Raw genomic sequence first — 18842 nt, 5'->3', positions numbered from 1 at the left:
ATTAAGGGTCCAGTTCCTACATCTGATCTAATCACAAATAGCAGCGGTTTGTGCGAACTTATTAAATAAACTGTTGAACAATACATCGATATATTAGGGTTGTTGTTGTAGATCAACCTTCAATTATGACGTACAATTAGTGAACAGTTGGGAGTAGATTTTGCGATGGATATTTTCATATTTCTCAGAAGAAATTTAAACCTATCGCCTATTCGATGTCACCGTGGTGTGGTGTTTAGCTTCCCCAAGTGTAGCAAAAACCTCGCAGAGTAATGTTCGCTTATATTTTCTGAGTAATTATAATATCCACAAACATCCCTGAAGGGACAAGGGAGACTTCTCTCATATCAATGAGTGCACCCCGATTCATATTAGCTCAATGATATGGGACCTACTGTTTATCGCCGAGTCCGAACGGCGTGTCTGAAGACACCACTTTGTAGAGAAGTTTTACATGGCTGAAATACTCAGGAAATGTCACCAACATCACTGAGGGGTATTTTGCCACCGCTGAAAAATGTTTGATGTTGCCTGGCCGGGATATCGAACTCGCGACCTTCAGCTTGCATACCATTGCACCAAGATGGCACCCATATTTTCTGAGTATTTATCAGCAATGTAAAATGTATCTAAAAGTGGTATCATAAGAAAAATTGTTCGGACTTGGCTATAACAGGGAGATGGCATATAATACATACATACATAAGTTCCCATAAAGGAGACTTTTTTGATATCATTGAGTTGAATATAGAATCAGACTCTATTTTCGTGGGAAATAGTTTTATTACATTGATCCAAATACATTACGATATATATGCTTTTTGAGCTTCGCGTTCAAACAATTGTTATACCATTGCCATTGAGATACCATGTTGTCACACTGCTTTGGAGGGTGTCAAGTTTCGGGTACCATCTGTAATATCGCCCATCTTAACTTGAACTGGTAACTCCTTTTCTAGTATTGGTCTTATACGGTGCATACTTCCTTGGGCCTGCTATTTCCCAGATGCTCCATGAACATCTGGTTAAAATAACAAGAGCTATTCTTTGTCCTCAGTTTACTCAAACCTGGTTAAATGTTGTATAACTTTACGTAAGTGATCTAATCACATTTCTTCGCTCTGCTCCTTTAGGACTAAGTTCCCTAATTCTCAGATCTTTATGGTTTGTACAACAAAGCTTATCACGCTTATTTGCTAATGCCACCGCCTCTGCTTGGAAATTTGGTCTAACTTTGGCTATTCGACCAATAAGTATGTTGCGAGCGGCTACAGCTGTGGTGATGTGCGGGAAAGTCTTTCAGCTTCCAAATGATCTGAGGGAAATGGGCAGCTCTCAGAAGCGGTAATTGACAACTTTTCTGAACCCTTGCTAGTCATATTTCACATGGTTTAGATGTTATGAAGTCGATTTTTTTTAACGCAGACGATGATCGAAACGTGGCCTGAGCCAAGCGAAATGGCTGGTTGCCATGATAGACACAATCGTGATGTCTGGCGAGCTGTGGCAATCTTCTCGTATCATCGTAGGAGCGTCTTCGTTCGCCGTGAAAAATGCGGAACTATTAATTTAATCGACCGGAATAGTACCCTTTCTGGTCACTGCCTTGCCTTCCAAAAGCGATCTTATGTCAGACATATAAAGGGGGGCACAGATAATCATCTTTTTATGGGTGACTAGAGCCAAGTCCAAGCGAGATAGGACTGCACTGGACAGGCAAGACCTTCCCTCCGCAATCTTGTGCTATTCAACCGAAAAGCATTGTGACCATCGCAGGCTTTGTTTACTCAACCTCCGACTCATAAATTATAAAATATAGCTGACTTTGTTAGAGAGACCGTTGAAATTGAATTGCAGCAACTATGTTTTTCCGGGGCACTGAACAACAGTATGATGTGTAAGGTGTTGCAGTAGTGGAGGCACACTGAGAGAAGTTCTGCTGTGGCAAGCAGCAACATAACTGTTATCGCAGTAGTCATGCTTATTTACTTACTTAGCTGGCCCATTACAGAACATTTGTTTCATAGACCGAACTAAGAAAAGATCTCCAATTCTCTCTGTTTCGTGCTTCGCTTTTTGGAATGCCGCGCCTTGTCATCTCTTCATCCACTTGTTTGCGCCATCTATTCTTTGGCCTGCCATTTCTGCGTGCACCGCCTTGTGTCTCGAATTTGTACGCCTTTTTAGCGGGTTCATCATCGCTCATTCTTATTATATGGCCTAGCCAACGCAATCGCTGCATCTCGATACGTTTAACTATATTGATGTCGTTGTATAGCAGATACAGCTCGTGGTTCACACGACGTCGATATTCACCGTCAACGCAGATCGGTCCGTAGATCTTTAGACGAATTTTTCTCTCAAACACGCCAAGCACTGCCTTATCTGCTTGCGCAAGTACCCAGGCTTCGGAACCATACATCAGCACGGGTAGTATCAGTGTTTTGTAAAGCGTTATTTTTGTTTGACGAGTTGTGGCTTTGTTTTTAAAATGCTTACTTAAGCCAAAGTAGCATCTGTTGGCCAATACAATTCTTCTTTTTATTTCACAACTGATGTCGTTTGTTGTGTTTACGGCGAACAGTGTTGCCTCGTGGACAAAAATCAAAAATTGTGATAAAATTAAAAGTTTTGGATGGGGATTTGATGGGTGGGCTATAGATATAAAATTTCAAGAATTAAAAATTTAAATTTAATAAAAAAAATATAAATTCTTAATATTTGGTAGAGCATATCTTTTGATTGCCACCTATTGCCACCTTTGCTCTTGATTTCCGTTAATTGGACGTCTCTTCCGAAGCGAAATGTGTAAAAACATTCTGCCCATCCCTGCAACCTTCTGAGATATATCGGTTCAGATTTTATATACCCCCCATATATATCTTTTCCCGATTTTGCTACAACTTGTTCAATTTTAATCGGATAGCCTTCAAATTTAGTATCTGTTAATTTATTAAGACCCTGAATAGCTACACCGATAGCAAGCCGATTTTTGTGAAAATCGGTGAAACTGAAAAATGGCTTAAGAAAACATCCCATGTCAAATTTGAATGCTATTTTCCGATTTATAGCAAAATCGGTGAAAGATATATGAAGGCTGTATCCAAATCTGTACCGGTTTTTGCGAAATCAAATCAAAATCGGTAAAACTGAACAGTAGTCTGAGGAAAGATCCAATGTTAAATTTGAAGGCTATTCATAAAAAATTGAGCGATTTATAGCAAAATCGGGGAAAGATATATATAAGAGCTATATCCAAAACTGAACCGATTTTTATGAAAATCGGTGAAACTACTCAGGGGCCTAAGAAAATATCACATATAAAATTTGACGGCTATTCGATTAAAATTGACCGAGTTATAGTAAAATCGGGGAAAGCTATATATGGAGGCTACATCCATATATACATCTGAACCGATTTTTGTGAAAATTAATAGATCTACTCAGGGGCCTAAGAAAATATTACATACTAAATTTGAAGGCTGTTTGATCAAAATTGAATGAGTTATAGCAAAATCGGGGAAAGATATATATTTGGGCTATATCCAAATCTGAACCAATATGGACCAAAGTTGAAATTTTTCATTCCTATGCCCTTATAAGTACTTGTGCAAAAATTCATCAACCTAGGTCAACTCCTTCTATTTTTGTCCGCTTTTGTATGGAAGCGGCATCACTGTGCGGCGGTGCCGAGGCATACAAAGTCTTTACTACAACTTCAACAGTTGGTCCGATCTCAATGGACGCATTGCGCGTCGACACCGTCAGCTTGGTCTTCTCGCCGTTTACCACTAGACCCACCTTAGCAGATTCTCCTTCGACTTTCATAAAGGTATCGGTTACTTCTTTTACTGATCGTCCCATGATGTCTATATCATCAGCATAAGCAAGTAACATGTGGCTATTGGGGTAGATTGTGCCACTACTTTTGACGTTTGCCTCTCGTATAACCTTTTCTAGTAGGATGTTGAAAAGATAACACGAAAGACTGTCTCCTTGCCTGAAACCTCTTTTGGTACAAAACTCTTCGGAGAGATTCTTTCCTATTTTAACTGAAGATCTTGTGTCAGTTAGAGTCATTTTACAAAGCCGAATGAGCTTTGCGGGGATACCAAATTCAGACATTGTTTGGAATACCTTTGAACGTAGCGGGCTGTCGAAGACTGCTTTATAATCGACAAAAAGGTGGTATGTGTCGAACTGCATCTCTTGGGTCTTCTCCGGGATTTTATCTGGTCAATGGTGGACTTGCCAGGTCTAAAGCCGCATTGGTATGGTCCAATTATTTCGTTGACCATGGGCTTTAGTCGTTCGCGCAATATCCCTGACACTATCTTTTAAGCGATAAGGAGAAGACTTATGCCCCTATAGTTGGAGCATAAAGTCTTATCTCCTTTCTTATGGACGGGACACAGGATGCTCAGGTTCCAATCGTCGGTTACGCGTTCTTCCTGCCAATTGGAGCTAACTAGCTGATGCATACACCTTAGACGTTTCTCCTCTCTCCTTTTCTCCCGATACCTCTCTCGGGCGCTACGCGTTGCTAATGATTGTAAAGTAGCCCTATATGCCGCATTTTTCTCTTCGGTAGCAGGACAACACTCCTGGTCATACCATGGATTCCTTGGTGGAGGTCTCTGGTATCCAAGTACTGATTTTGCGGCTATTTGCATGGAGTGGGCAATGTTTTGCCATTGTCCTGATATGTTATCGGGACGAGGAGTGCTTTGATTAAGCAGTTGGGCCAGTTGAGTGGAATATGCTGTGGTTTTCTGTTGTGATTGCAGCTTACCGATGTCGCAGTAGTCATGCAGACGGCTACAATCTGAACAGCCCAGTATAGCCATTACATCTCACAGTCATTATCCGGACACGGACCAACAGAGTTCGGAACAGGCATGCCGGGATATTTTGACGCCTCCACCGTGAAAAATTACACGAAAACAAACATATAATGAAATAATAATCAAATAGCCGATGCGACTTTTGATTCGTTTTGTAGGTGAATGCAGATGTTTTAAGATTAAGGATAATTATTTCAGGAAGTAGATACTTCTCCATAAAACATTATGTCGTTGTAATATAAGCTGCGACATGTGGGGAAGCTATTATAAGTTTGTTATGGCCAACAAGTTTGTAACGCATCGAAATGATGGTCGTAGACCTATACTTATATACATATACCAAAATGAATGTCTCGACCAGCTGAGTCGATCGGATATGTGTGTCCGTCCGCCCGTCTGTCCGACTGTCCATCTAAACCTTGTAATCACGCTAAGAAGAATATTGCAAAAGCAAGGCCTGATAATGAAATTAGAAAACTTCACCTTTACACCAGTGCAAAGTGGATTGGCATAGGTGGACAAAAACGGAGATACCGCAATAGTCGCTAATCCAACCCATTTTTTTCATTTTTGGGATATAAATTCTAATGTCGATTATGACCGCTCTGGCTGGCGGCCTTCGAAAAGCAAAGCATGACTATAAAATTAGAAAATCCCACCTTTTCAACCATGCAAAGTAGGTTGGCGTAGATGGTCAATCGACGGAGATATCGCAATTGTCCATAATACATCCCATTTTCCATTTATTTAATCAAGCTACACGTCGCAATTTTAAGGTTTATGGGACACCTATATAGGAAGAAGCCTATTGATTTTGGTGATGCTCGGATAATACTCAGTAGTCGGAATGGGCAAAAAACTTATGTGGAGAAAATTCAAAGTTTTATTCATATGCCAATATATCCGCTTCTACTAAAAGGTGGAAAAAGAAAAGATATTCTTTATATTGTTGCAAAGAAGGTTGGCATTGGTTGTCAAACGACGGAGATATCGCAAAAGTCGGTAAGGCATCCCATTCTCCCATTTTTTGTAGTCACGCCATAGGTCGCAATTCTGATCGGATCGTCAACAAATTTTGGGTGTAGAAGGGGGTCCCTGAGGGGAAGAAGCCTATTGATTTTGGTGATGGTCGGATAATATTCAGGGGTCAGAATGGGAAAAATACTCATATGGAGAATCTTCAAAACTTAATTGTTTTGTGAATATCTCGGTTTCTAGTAGGGCAAAGCCTATCAATGGAAGAATAAAATATCAGCTTTACATTAATGCAAGGTAGGATGGCGAAGGTGGTCAAACAAGGGAGATATCACAATAGTCGGTAATGCATCCAATTTTTCCATTTTTTGTTTGTAATCACGCTACTGGTCGTAATTTTGATCGGATCGTCACGAAATTTTGGTGGCTAATGATGGTCACAGAGATGAAAAAGCATATTGAGTTTGGTGATAGTCAGATGATAATACCTTAAATAATTTTTTACCAGTGAAAAGGTTATATGCAGGGGTAGTTGTGTACGTTATCACATAGTCGGCCCCGTCCCGACTATAGCCTTCGCTCACTTGTTTAATTTCTATCGATTTTTATCAATCACAAAAAAATACTTACAGAATTCCACTACAGGCTTGGTACGAAAAAGCTCGTCACGATCAGTTCCTAGTCCAAATTTCAGATTGTGGCAGTAGAATTAATTGGGAACTTTCGGGCGCCTCATTAAGGAGGGGTTTTTACCTTTCCCGAAAAAATTATATATTTGCAATTCATACCCCAAGGACCAGATGTGCTCAATATTTCAAAGCGGCACAGGTTCAGATCCAAATTAATTCTAAAAATTTATTAGAAAAATTGGAAATTTCCTGAGGGACCACATAGACTACCAGCGGTGAAAAACTGAAAATGATACTACAACTTCAACAGTTTTTAACTCTCGACCAAAAGTTGAAGTGCAAAGTATAGATCGAATAGGGTTCTCCTTTCGAAGGGTCTGATTTTGAACTGCACTGAACCGAAAATGTTTGAACTTTTTTGGAAAAGTTAAAAAAAATGTTCGACGATGTAGGTCTTCCTCGAATTTTAACTACGTTTGGAGGTAATATTAGGTCGTACAAAGTTTGGACACAATTGGTAAATCCCATAACTTGCCATCTTAAAACAATCAGAACCCCTGAGTTCTGAGTACGAGTATATGTTTATCATACACAACGTAATCAAATTACTTTCATGACATTTTTTAATTAACATGCATACTAAACACCATTTATATAACACAAAAATACCGAAGAATTCTAACGTTCACGTGCTGAGAAAATTTATTTAATGTTATATGCTAATATTTACAATAGAAATTAATTAACTTAATGCCTTTTTAAATGGTGGCTTCAACACTTCTCATAGAAAATGAAGCAACGTTTGTGTCTTAAGTCTTACGTTTTCTTCGTCGCTCTTCACATTTTCAAACCACATGCCGTCATTCTGAGCGGTATAATTGAAACAACAACATTTTAAATTTGTTTATTTAAAATGTCATCGATAAAATGTGTTCCAACACTTTTTTCATCGTCTTCGTCTTCTTCGACTTCTAATCGAAATAACATTAAATTCAAAGCAAGTTAATTATTCGTTCGCTGCCAGTATTGATGCGGCGTGATGCTGTTTTTTTACAGCCAGCTGTCTGGTAATGTCTCAAATGTCCAAAGCGTAAATTAAATTCAATTGCTTGCATGTTTAGTGTGTTTATTGTGTGTTAAGTAACCGTTTAATGATCAACGAGTTTGTCGTTTTAAGTAAATTCATGTTTGCAAGGAATTTTGCGCCAATGTGTGTGTATGTGCGTTTTTGGAATGCGGTAAAAATTTAATTAGCAGATGATAAATGTAATGAAAGTGGGTAATTATTTATTTATTTTCTTGACGTAATACAGCATCTAAGTGACAAGTAAAAAATGTTTGTAATACTAGTCATTTTAATAATTGTCTTCTTTAACAAATGATTTTAATTTAACGCCTAACCTAAGTTATAAAGCAAAACATCATTATCGCCACATTTTTATTTAACCAGAAAGCTTTAATTCCAATGAAATGAGCCATGAAATTTAGCACTACAAAGTAGCAGAATATGGTTTTTATAGTTTTTATTAAAAAAACGTAATTATAGCATTTTGTTTTCTGCCTTTGCAATTAGCTGTTTTGTTTTACTCTGTTTAAAACTTTACCTCACAATTGTTGGTTTTGTTAAATAATAATCATTTAAAGTAAAAAACAAATACAGTTTTTGTCTTCTTTGTTTCCTTTGCAAAAGTACAAAGAAAAATTTTATAGTTTTTGTGTTTTGCAGTGCCTGTATGTAGATCAGGGTCATGGTTAATAATATCATTATTTTTTCTTCTTCTTCTTTATTGCGTATTCGATTTTCGAATGTTAGCGATCATATTACAATTGTCAAAAAATTACATATTTATGTTTTTATAAATTATTAACAAAATAGGAAAATATATCTCTATTTCTCGCAATGCTTATTAAATTTTCGGCGTTCTGGAATTCTGTCCATTGCTGGATATTTTGAATCCATGACATTTCTTTTCTTCCTCTGGTACGTCTTCCTTCTATGTTTGCTTGAAGTATTTCCTGGAGAATGGTGTATTTACGGTTTCGCATAATGTGCCCTAGATATGCTGTTTTCCGTTTCTTTATGTTGTTTAATAATACTCTTGTTGTATTCATTCTTCGCAATACTTCAATATTTGGTACATGCAGGACCCATGGTATTTTTAGTGCTCGACGGTACACCCACATCTCAAATGCTTCGAGTCGTTTGATATCTGCCGCTTTTAACGTCCACACTTCGACTGAATATAACAAGACTGGCCATATATACGCTTTTATGAAACGAAATTTTGTTGCAACATTTATATCATGGCTTATTAGGAATTTTTTATATTTATGAAATGCATCTCTTGCCATTTCTATGCGACATTTGATTTCTTTTGAGTAGTCCCATTGATCATTTAGTATTTTCAGTATTTTTTCACAAATTGCTTTTTATTGTCATAAGAAAATGATGGTTATTTAATGCATATTATTTTCTAATCGAGTGCATAATTCAGATGGAAGTGGTATTAGCAATGGGCTTATTATCATGGATACCCGTAATTTAAAGATTTGCTAAAGGTTTAGTCATTTTAATTTGGATGTATATGGTGGCGGATTTTCGTTTAATTATAACATGCAAAAGTAAAGGGTTATTTTTAATAAGTGCATTATATCAATAGCATGAATTGAGGAAGGAATGACGAAAAAAAATAAGTTTATTTCATTTTTGTGGATAGGAAGCTTATCGTGGATATCTTGGATAACACTATGCAATACTGAAAATGCAAATAAGTTCTAGTATAAATTTTTTGAAAGTACAAATTGAGACTACAAAGACCTTAGTAGCGTTTTGTCCTGTCAGATCCAGTTCGGATTTTATAGCATCATCTAAACCGGTCTTTATCTTAGAAACGAATTGGAATTTGGCCTTGCAGTCTTTGGCACTATCGTAGCCCTTAACTAGTAGAACTAATCGTTAGAACAGACCGCATAAGAAAAACTCCATCTAGGGCATCAAAATCTATAAAATATAGAAAATTTTACATAATTGCTGAAATTCTGGTCAGTATCAGCTAAACGATTAGGAGTTGAACCAAGTAATCTTCTGCAAAAATCTTCCAAATAAAGTTCTCAACAATTCTTCAGAACATTTTGAAACTCCAAAATGCTTACTTCATGTTGATTCAGAGGTATTTTCATATATTTTACAACACATATTTCAAACACAGTTCACACCAACAGTTTATTCTCGTATTTCGGATTTCAACACATTACACGGTGCTCTTGAAGCAAATTTAAATGGAAGGTACTTACACCTCGGAAGTTTTTGTGGATTCTGAAACTATGATGAGAAAAATCAAAAAACGTTTTAAATAAACCGCGATTCAAGTTGGCAGTTTTAAGGGTTGTTTAGGTTTTCACGATTTTGCTTGGAAACCGCAGATCCTATTGAAATCGGACTAAAGCAGATGTTGTAGCCAAAAAATTCTCTATAAGATTTGCCTTTCTGGTATTATCGTAGGTTTTACCGTTATTGAGATATATAAGTTCAAATTGGGTCAATACATTGACTCTATCGATTCCTTATAAAACAATGGTGCGCCTTAACTAACTTTAAGTGAAAACCGCATACACCTGGAAAGTTTTTGCTGATTTTGAAAGAGCAGTGTTCTTAGATTAGAAAAATCCAAAAAACAATAAAAAATCGTTGGAAAGATTTCTAAATAAATCGCGACCAAAATTCAAATTTTTAGGGTTTTTTTAGGTTTTCGCGATTTTGCTTGGAAACCGCAAGTTCTATCAAAATGAGGCTAAAGAGTGAAAATTTCCTACTAGATTGGCTGATTAATATTTTTCTAGGTTTTACCATTTTTGAGATATAGAGGTTTAGATCAAACTTTCCCATTTTTTCTTAGGTCTTCAGGATTTAGCTTGAAAACTGCAAATCCTATCAAAATGGAAATAAAGAAAATATTGTAGCAGAGAAAATTCTCTACAAGATTGGAGTTTGTAATTTTTTCCTAGGCTGTACCATTTGTGACATGTATAAGTTTAATGAGAGAATTTGCCGTTATTACATTGTTTTATAAGGAGGCGATACAGTGAATAAATTGTCCCAATTTGAACTTATATATCTCAATAACGGTAAACTCTACGAAAATTTCATAAAGGTCAATCTTGTAGAGAATTTTCATAGGTACAACATCTGAGATAGGATTTGCAGTTTTCAAGCAAAATCGTTACAACCTAAACAACTCTTAAAAATGCAACCTTGAATCGCGTTTTATTTAAAAAGAGCTCCGGCGATGTTTTTAGATTTTTGATTTTTTTCATCTATGAACATTGTAGTATCAGAATCCTCAAAAACTTTCGAGGTGTAAGCAATTTCCATTTAAATTTGCTTCAAGAGCACCGTGATTATTGACATATTCCTTAAATCGTCGTTGAAAAATATACTCAAACCAACGTGATAGAGGCATTTTACAACAATGACATGTTTTGAAGAGTTGTGTATTACATTCCAGCGAATATTTGTCCAAAAGAACACATTAAGAAAAAATTAACAGTTTTGGAGATATGGTGCGAAATGTATAAAAATTATGATTTCGGTATTTTATACACTTTGAGGCAATAAATGTAGTTTTTTGAGTTCATTATTTCTCGAAATATTTTATTCTTGCCGTTATCTACAAGTTTGCTTCTGAGGTCAGATGAAGATTTACATACGTTTCAGAGACATAGCCCAGAATTTCTTCAAAAAGTCAATATTTAACCATGTTTAGATAGGACCATAAAATCCAAGCTGGATCTGACATAGCAAAAACCAAAAATATTCCGAACTAAAACAGAATAATTCGTTTTATTTTCTGTTCAAACGTTTAGGTGGAGATATTTGGTGACGAAAATGTACCTAAAAAGTTTTCAATCGGTCGGCTTCTACATACATATATGAGGTCAATATCAAAGTGTGACCCATGCTGACAATGTTTGGTGGAGGAATTTTGTGACCACGGAACCTCAAATATCAAATTACATATAGTTCGGTTAACAAATGTAGCTAAACTCCTTAAAACAACTTAAATAGGGAGTTATTGTTATATGAGGGCTATATGAAACAAGTAAAAAAGTATCAGTCGTCTTGGCCGACAGAGATATACCCTCAGCCTCGGACCCAAAGAAAAGAAGTAACACACAATACTTTTGGGCTATTATCTCAAGAAGAAAGGACTAGCCCCGAAAAAAAAACATGTACCGTCGTAATGGGGAAAGCGAATACAAGTTATTACAACAAAAACAAAAAGGATTCGAAGTCAAAGTTTTGGACCGATTCGGCTGATCCGTTCGAGAGTTATCGTGCGTCCCAGCCACTACACATGGTGCCATAGAGGTATTTGAAACCTTTCGGACTATTTTCTAAGGAAATATGGAATTTTTCCTGAAGAAAACTTTTGTAATACAGGCAGCGAATACAAGTTCTTACAACAAAAATCAAAGCGATTCGAAACAGATCCTAAACTGAACTTTTCCGAAATTTTGTGTGGGAGGTACCCGAATGAGTGGACCGATAGAGTCCATATTGGAATCTAATATATGTTCGGTGGAAATTTGACGATGTGCAAAGTATGGACCAAATCGGTTACTCGCTTCAAGAGTTATCGTGCGCACAAATTTTCCAAACATTTTCGAACATTTGTAAAGAGTTATCTGAAGGAATGAACCGATATGGATCATATTCGAACTTAAACTAAGTTTGGATAAAATATTACTAACGCTAAAGTTTGGAACAAATCGGTTCATCCGTTCGAGGGTTGTTGCAAAATTTTAACTGATCGCTACCAATATCATGATTTCATCGCGGCAAAGGGAATTATCAATTGGCTTTTCAGTTTTTGAAATGATACCTTTTTAGCGAAAAACCGAACTCTTTAAGTGTCTAGTATTCTCATATGAATGAGAATTACATTCACTTTTCGGCTTTCCCAATAAACACCAAAACAAAATATTTTGCAATATGTCAGCACATATCAACTAAGAATTCATCGAATTCTGCGAGTTGAAAAGAACATCAACACAGGTGCCTGTGAATGATTGTTGTTGGAATTTTGTTTAAAAATTCCCATGCGCGTGCCATCCGCTGTTTTTTGTTTGTTTTGTTTGAAGTTTCAAGAAAGTAATGATGAAGTTAAGCCATTGCACAGTGTCCGATTTTCCGAAAAACCTGGCCAAAACTCTAAAAATGAATGGATTTTGACCTAACCTTTGGTTCTTATGTTTTTCGAGTCCCTGATTACATTTTTGATATTATTTAAACCTCAGGCGGTCATTTAAGGGGTCTTTTTGGTCCCTCCTCCTATAAAATTGATATTATCGGATCCAAATATTCTACAAATTTGTTCGCCAAAAATTTTTACTATGGGTCCTAGAATACACCAAAACTCTATACCTTACTTAAACTCCAGAAATATGCAAAATTATAAACACATTTTAGGGTTAAGGGCGTACTTTATGTGAGTTTTGGCAAAATTGTCATACAAAGCATCATTTTAAAAGAATGCCGTTAAAGACAAAAATGTTCTCTGCTAAATTTCACTATAAGCTACCAAAGAAAAGAAATCTCTATTTGCATTACATACCAAGAAAATATCGGCATCAATTTTGCCAAAAAACCAAGCAACTAAAATAGGTTTGCAAGCTTCCACCATTTCTACAGTTTTCGAAATATTTGAGTTAAGATCACTTGGAATCCTTGCACTTTAGGTGTATAATGTCTTTGGTAACTGTACTGACAAGAGTGCGAGGAATATTTTTCTTAAAAAAATTAACCATCGTGCGAGTCTTAAAGGGGTTTGGTTCCTTTTTCCACAAATCTTTAAAATTTCCTATAAAATGTGATCGGATCAGACCAAAATATTCTACAAATTTGTTCGCCATAAAATTTTACTATAGGTCTTAGAATATACTAAAACTCCAAATTATACCCAAACGCCAGAAAGTGACCCTATACTATATTCTGACATTCTAATTGAAAGAAAATCTGTACATACCTGCAAGACAAAATATCACATAAAAACGAAAAGTGCAAATATGTGCAGGATGTTTCGAAGGAAATTGGTAAAAAAACCCTTCCTTTTTTATGAAATGATAAATTACACTGCCCAACTCGATCTTACTCACAACTATTTTCATAATTTATTGTGAAAATTGATCTTGAAAAAAATTAACAAGTACGGACATCAATTATTAAAGAACGCACAATTCATTGGCGACACTGAACATCCTAAATACGTTTCACATACCTTTCATTACAATTACAAAAAGAAAATACTTGACAACCGTTGTTTATTTTGCATATTATCATAGATTTATAAACAACTTAAATATTGAAAACAAAAAAAAAAAAAATCAAATAGGGTCACTTGGATCTGCTTTTATACCCACTTATTAAACAAGAAATGTATATATTTTTTCATAACTAAACGCACTGGGATCCTATAAACAATATCTGACCCTTTTTAGTGTAAATTGATAATTTTTTTTCGATTTTTGGCCAGGTTTTTGGAAAATCGGACACTGTGCATTGGGGTAATACTCCAGACTTAAAAACAATCAAATGAGATTGAAACTTCAACCAAAACAAAACAAACAATCTTTAAAATATCTAAAATCGGCAGGTACTGTCATATGGGGGCTATACCAAAATATACACCCACGTTAACAATTTTTATGACCACTGGGAAACTCAAATTTAAAATTACTGCAAGTTTGTTTAAAAATGTAGCAAAATCCTCAAAGTACCGTTATTGGGGGCTATGCCAAAATATGGCCCTATCTACGATGACAATTTGTAGTGGAGAAGTTGTTTGACTACTGAGAATCTCAAACGTCAAATTACAGGAAGTTTAGGCAACAAATATAGCTAATATCTAATGCCGGATGGTGCCATTATATGGTGGCTCACCCAAACCGTGGACTGATATTGCCCATATTCGAACTTGACCTACCTATGGGAAAAGAGAACCGAGTGCAAAAATATAGCTTTCTTTATTAAGGACGCTGAATGATTACAATAGACCAACATGGCCATATCGACTCCGAATTTTACCTTTATTTACCCCCCCACCCCATAGTAAGCTGGGTGCAATGCAAAGCAAACGCTTAATATGGTGGAGGGTATACAAATACTTGGAATTAATATTATAAACCGACAAGTAAGAAAGCATCAGGCAGGTTCACCAGCAGAGATATACCCGCAGCCTGTGACTAAACAAAAAATAATAAAAGGAGAGCTGAACCTAAATATACTAAGAACAGATCCCTAGGTAACAAAAAGAGTTTTGTAAGTTTTCAGCGTAAATTTTTAGGAGTTTGTGGGGGAGGTGTCGTTATAGTCACTCTGGAAATGTATCTATTTTTGGGAGTCATTTAAGTTGGCCCCTGTAGGATCTTTTAGAGTTTTTGGGACCATTATGTCAACATTCATGGATTTGTCTACTAAAAACATTATATCGGTGTTAACAGCCCCAGAAGGTAGATATGTATAGCAACAGTTTCAAAATATCCTGGAACATTCCATATATTGTTCTTGATAGAAAATTTTAACTTTTGTGAGGCAAGTATTGTCCAATTAAGCAAAATCAGACACTCATTTCGTAAGTTTCTTTCCTACTTGGTACCTGCACGGTTATTGAACTTTTGGTTCACTATCTTAGGAAATACAGACTTGCAAAAAATTACTAAAGTTGTGTGGAACGGACTTCGTCCAATCATATTTGGGGTGCAATGCCATTATTTAGCTTAAAATCGAAATATAAGTTTAGGTTTAGACTGTGGTTTGTGTCTAACCGGATGATGAAACATCTTATCATCCTCAGTCCATTATTGGAAAAATTACTAACGACTATTCGGATAAATACTAACTTCTTTGACATAAGTCCTAATGCACCCATTGCCCGATCAAAAAGGGACCCGTATACCGAATATATATTTTACGAGCACCCTTAAGAGCATTTCACCTCTATATGTATACATCGGAAAATACAATTGGCTCAATCATCGGAAAATGTAGCCTCCACAGGGAAACATACCACACAGTTCAAAAAAAAAACAACGCCATGTGTTCCAACTACAGAGCTACTAGTAACCTATCCATTTCAAAAATATTAATCCAGTGTTACCTGTGAACGACTAAAAGAAGAATCACCAAAAAATGCTGGAAATGGTAAACAGAAATATGTACATCGGCATTGGACGACTCTACGTTATATACTCAGTACGGCTCCAAGATCGAATGTTCCAATATTTGTGCCTTCCGGTTGCAAATAAGAATTAATTGCTTATAGTTTTATTCAGTGCATTATATTTTCATTTATAACATTTCTTTTTTCGGTTTTGCTATCTAAAGAAAGTAAAAATTTATGCTCTTCTGTCATCCAATGGTGAAAGGTATTTGCTGATATTACATCTATGAATAATTGGATTTCACAATGAAAAGGGCCAACTTTCTAAATTACATTAGTGGCAATTTGATGGAGTGGAGATAATCACACTACATATGGCATAATACACTGGCAATGAAAATCAAGAAAGATATATGTATGTACCTATGTACATTAAATCTTAAACATAAAAAGGCCCAAGGAAGTAGTGGAACGTTATCTCAATTAAATAATAGCTAAGACAGATGTGAACACAAGTTCAGGAACACTTTCACTACATCATATTGTATACATATTAAGGTATGCATATGAGTTAGGAAATTGTAATAAATATATTTCATACCTCTTTTTAAGGAAACTCCCATGTTAACTACTGTGAAATACAATGCCAAAAGGTGTCTGTCAGGGAAATACATACTTTTCACGAAAAAAAGACAAATTACACTGCAAATGATTGAATTTTATTTGAGAAGGTAAACGCTTACAACATGGGGCTTTAAGAAAAGAAACCCGCCAACAAAAAGCCTTTACACCTTAAGCTATAAATAAATAATACCACGACGACTATCAACACCAATTTGTTTTGTTGCTATGATTCAAAGTTATTACAAGAGCAAAAAAAACAACACAAAGACTGATCACTTTTAAAGAAACTAAATGATGCCGACAAACTCATAAATAATTTTTGGATTTTGTTGTTGCTATTGTTGTAGTTGTCGGAAAAACCAAAGGCGAGCTTAAAAAACAAAGTACTTTGGGACATTACAAAACTAAACTTATTTTTGCTAATGTATTTAGTTGCGGTTATTGTTGTTGTCTGACAATGTCAAATTTATACACAATGTGTGTATTACATACACACTATGTACTATATGAAAAGGCCTCGAAACAAAAGCTCGTAGTAAACTTTTGCAAAGGCGATTTATTTCATTAAGAGGATTAAATCATGTTCATATATTTTAATCTTTAGTTTTGCATTTTTCTTCATAATTACTTAATATATTTATATTTTTTGTTTTTATTTTCAGAATATTCCTTTTAACAACCGCTCTGCTGGCTCCCTGCATAATTAATGCCCAATTTCATCATTTTGGTGAAGCTATTAATACCTCACCCTTGGGTGCTGAATGTGCTCTAATATTGGCCGGTCCAGGCCGATCATCCGTCTATGATTACAGTGTAAATTTATTCCGTGGATCCTTGTAAGTAAATTATTTATTTTAATTTTAAATTGGGTTAAAACAAACCCTAAATTGGGTGCAGTAAACTGTTGCTTTATATGTAAATCGAGGCAATATCTCTGAAACTAGTTGGAATCTTGTATAAACTTCTGAAGTAAACATGTAGATAAGAGCACGTAGAAAATATTTGGGGAAATAGTCAACTCGAAAAACTGCAATTATTGCCTCGCTGGTAAAAGTAATACACTTCTCTTCAGAACATTCCATTATTGTAAAATGTATCTATTACGCTCTTCCTAGCTCATTTTTCAAAGACAATTTTAAAAATATATCAACAATGCATTGAAATCCCAACTATGAAAAAGTAAACAGTCTTGAAATATGTTTTGTAGGAAGTATGATATTTTTAGAGTTTCAAAATGTTCCGAAGAATTGCTGAGCACATTATTTGGACAGTTTTTGCGAAAGGTTTCTTGGTTCAACTCCCAAAAGTTTAGCTGCTATTGACCATAATTCCTGAAATAAAGTAAACTTTCGTATATTTTATCGATTTTGATGCGCGTTTTGATGCGTTTTTCCTAATTCTTCTGTTTGGCATATAAGTTATACTACTTAAGGGCTACAATATTGCAATATATCCCTGACATTATATCATAAGCAACATATTTAGAGCACATTGTGTTATGTCCTTTCTTGTGGATGGGACATAGGATGCTCAGGTTCCAATCGTCGGGTACGCGTTCTCTCTGCTAGATGGTGTTAACTAGGCGATCATACACCTTATGAGCGTATCGGCTCCGGTCTTGAACAGCTCGTCTGGTCAGCCATCGGCTCCTGCTGCCTTGATATTTTCCGACGATTTATTGCTGTCTTTACCTACTCCTGGTATACACCCAAAACCATCTTCTGAGATTGAATCTGTGATATTTTCGCCGCCCTCTTTAGGATTGGATACCTACAGTTTGGAAAAAGGCTCTTTTCATTTCTAGAGGATACTATCTGCATCTCTTAAAGGATTACCTAGCTCGCCTCTGTGTTAGGTTTTACCTGTAGAATTTTCGAAATTCATTCAGGTTCTTGTACATATAGATTTTTATAATCCCGCTTTTCCATTTCTCTCTTTTTCTTGCGGAAAATACTTTTCCTATCTCTCCTTTTGTCATGATACCTCTCTCGTGCTCTACGCATTGCTACTTATTGTAGCAGCACGATATTCCTGGTCATGCCTTGGGTTTGATACTTGGGTTGGTTGGGTGCCTTGGTGGAGGTCTTTGGTATGCAAGTATGGATATTGTGGTTGTTTGCATGAAGTGGACAATACGACACTGCTGATATGTCATGGGACCAAGGAGTGTCTTCTTGATGCAATTGGGCCAGTTGAGTGGAATATGCTGTGGTTTTTTCTTTTGTAATTGCAGCCTACCTATTGTTGTGTCTGTTCGTTCTTTATTTCCTAAGGTTAATCGGTCACCTACCTTTTCTGTACATTTGATAAAGTATTTACCATTTCTTCAAACAACCATTACATATTCGATGTTTGCTCTTCGGAAAGATCATACATCCAAAATGCTCGGCGAATTTCTTCCATATAAAACAATAATATAAATTGTTGTTGTAGCAACTCAGATTCAAAAATTATGCAACCTAGTCAGTCCAGGTCAATAAATAATCAGGAGAAAGGTGAGTGGAGTTAGCTGCAACGCGTCAGTTCGGACCCAATATTGAGGGGGCTGCATGTTCGGGATATTTGCCTTGGCAGCTGGCGTTTTTCTGCTACGATGAATGGGGGAGTACGTC

The 18842-nt window shown here is 36.0% G+C and overlaps 1 protein-coding gene across 1 annotated transcript in view; it reads left to right on the top strand.

The window, feature by feature from the left end:
* Positions 1-18842, top strand: part of cysu (peroxidase homolog) — a 211933-nt gene that overhangs the window by 101508 nt on the left and 91583 nt on the right. Inside the window, exon 2 of the mRNA XM_073960645.1 lies at positions 16893-17066. Within this exon, the coding sequence (XP_073816746.1) occupies positions 16893-17066 (174 nt within the window). The remainder of the gene's footprint in view (positions 1-16892; positions 17067-18842) is intronic.

This window comes from Musca autumnalis, unplaced genomic scaffold (genome assembly GCF_047663935.1).
Source record: "Musca autumnalis isolate F117 unplaced genomic scaffold, ASM4766393v1 scaffold_1, whole genome shotgun sequence".
NCBI lineage: Eukaryota > Metazoa > Arthropoda > Insecta > Diptera > Muscidae > Musca > Musca autumnalis.
Note: the sequence above shows the minus strand (reverse complement) of the source record. Positions and strands in the feature narration are given on the sequence as shown.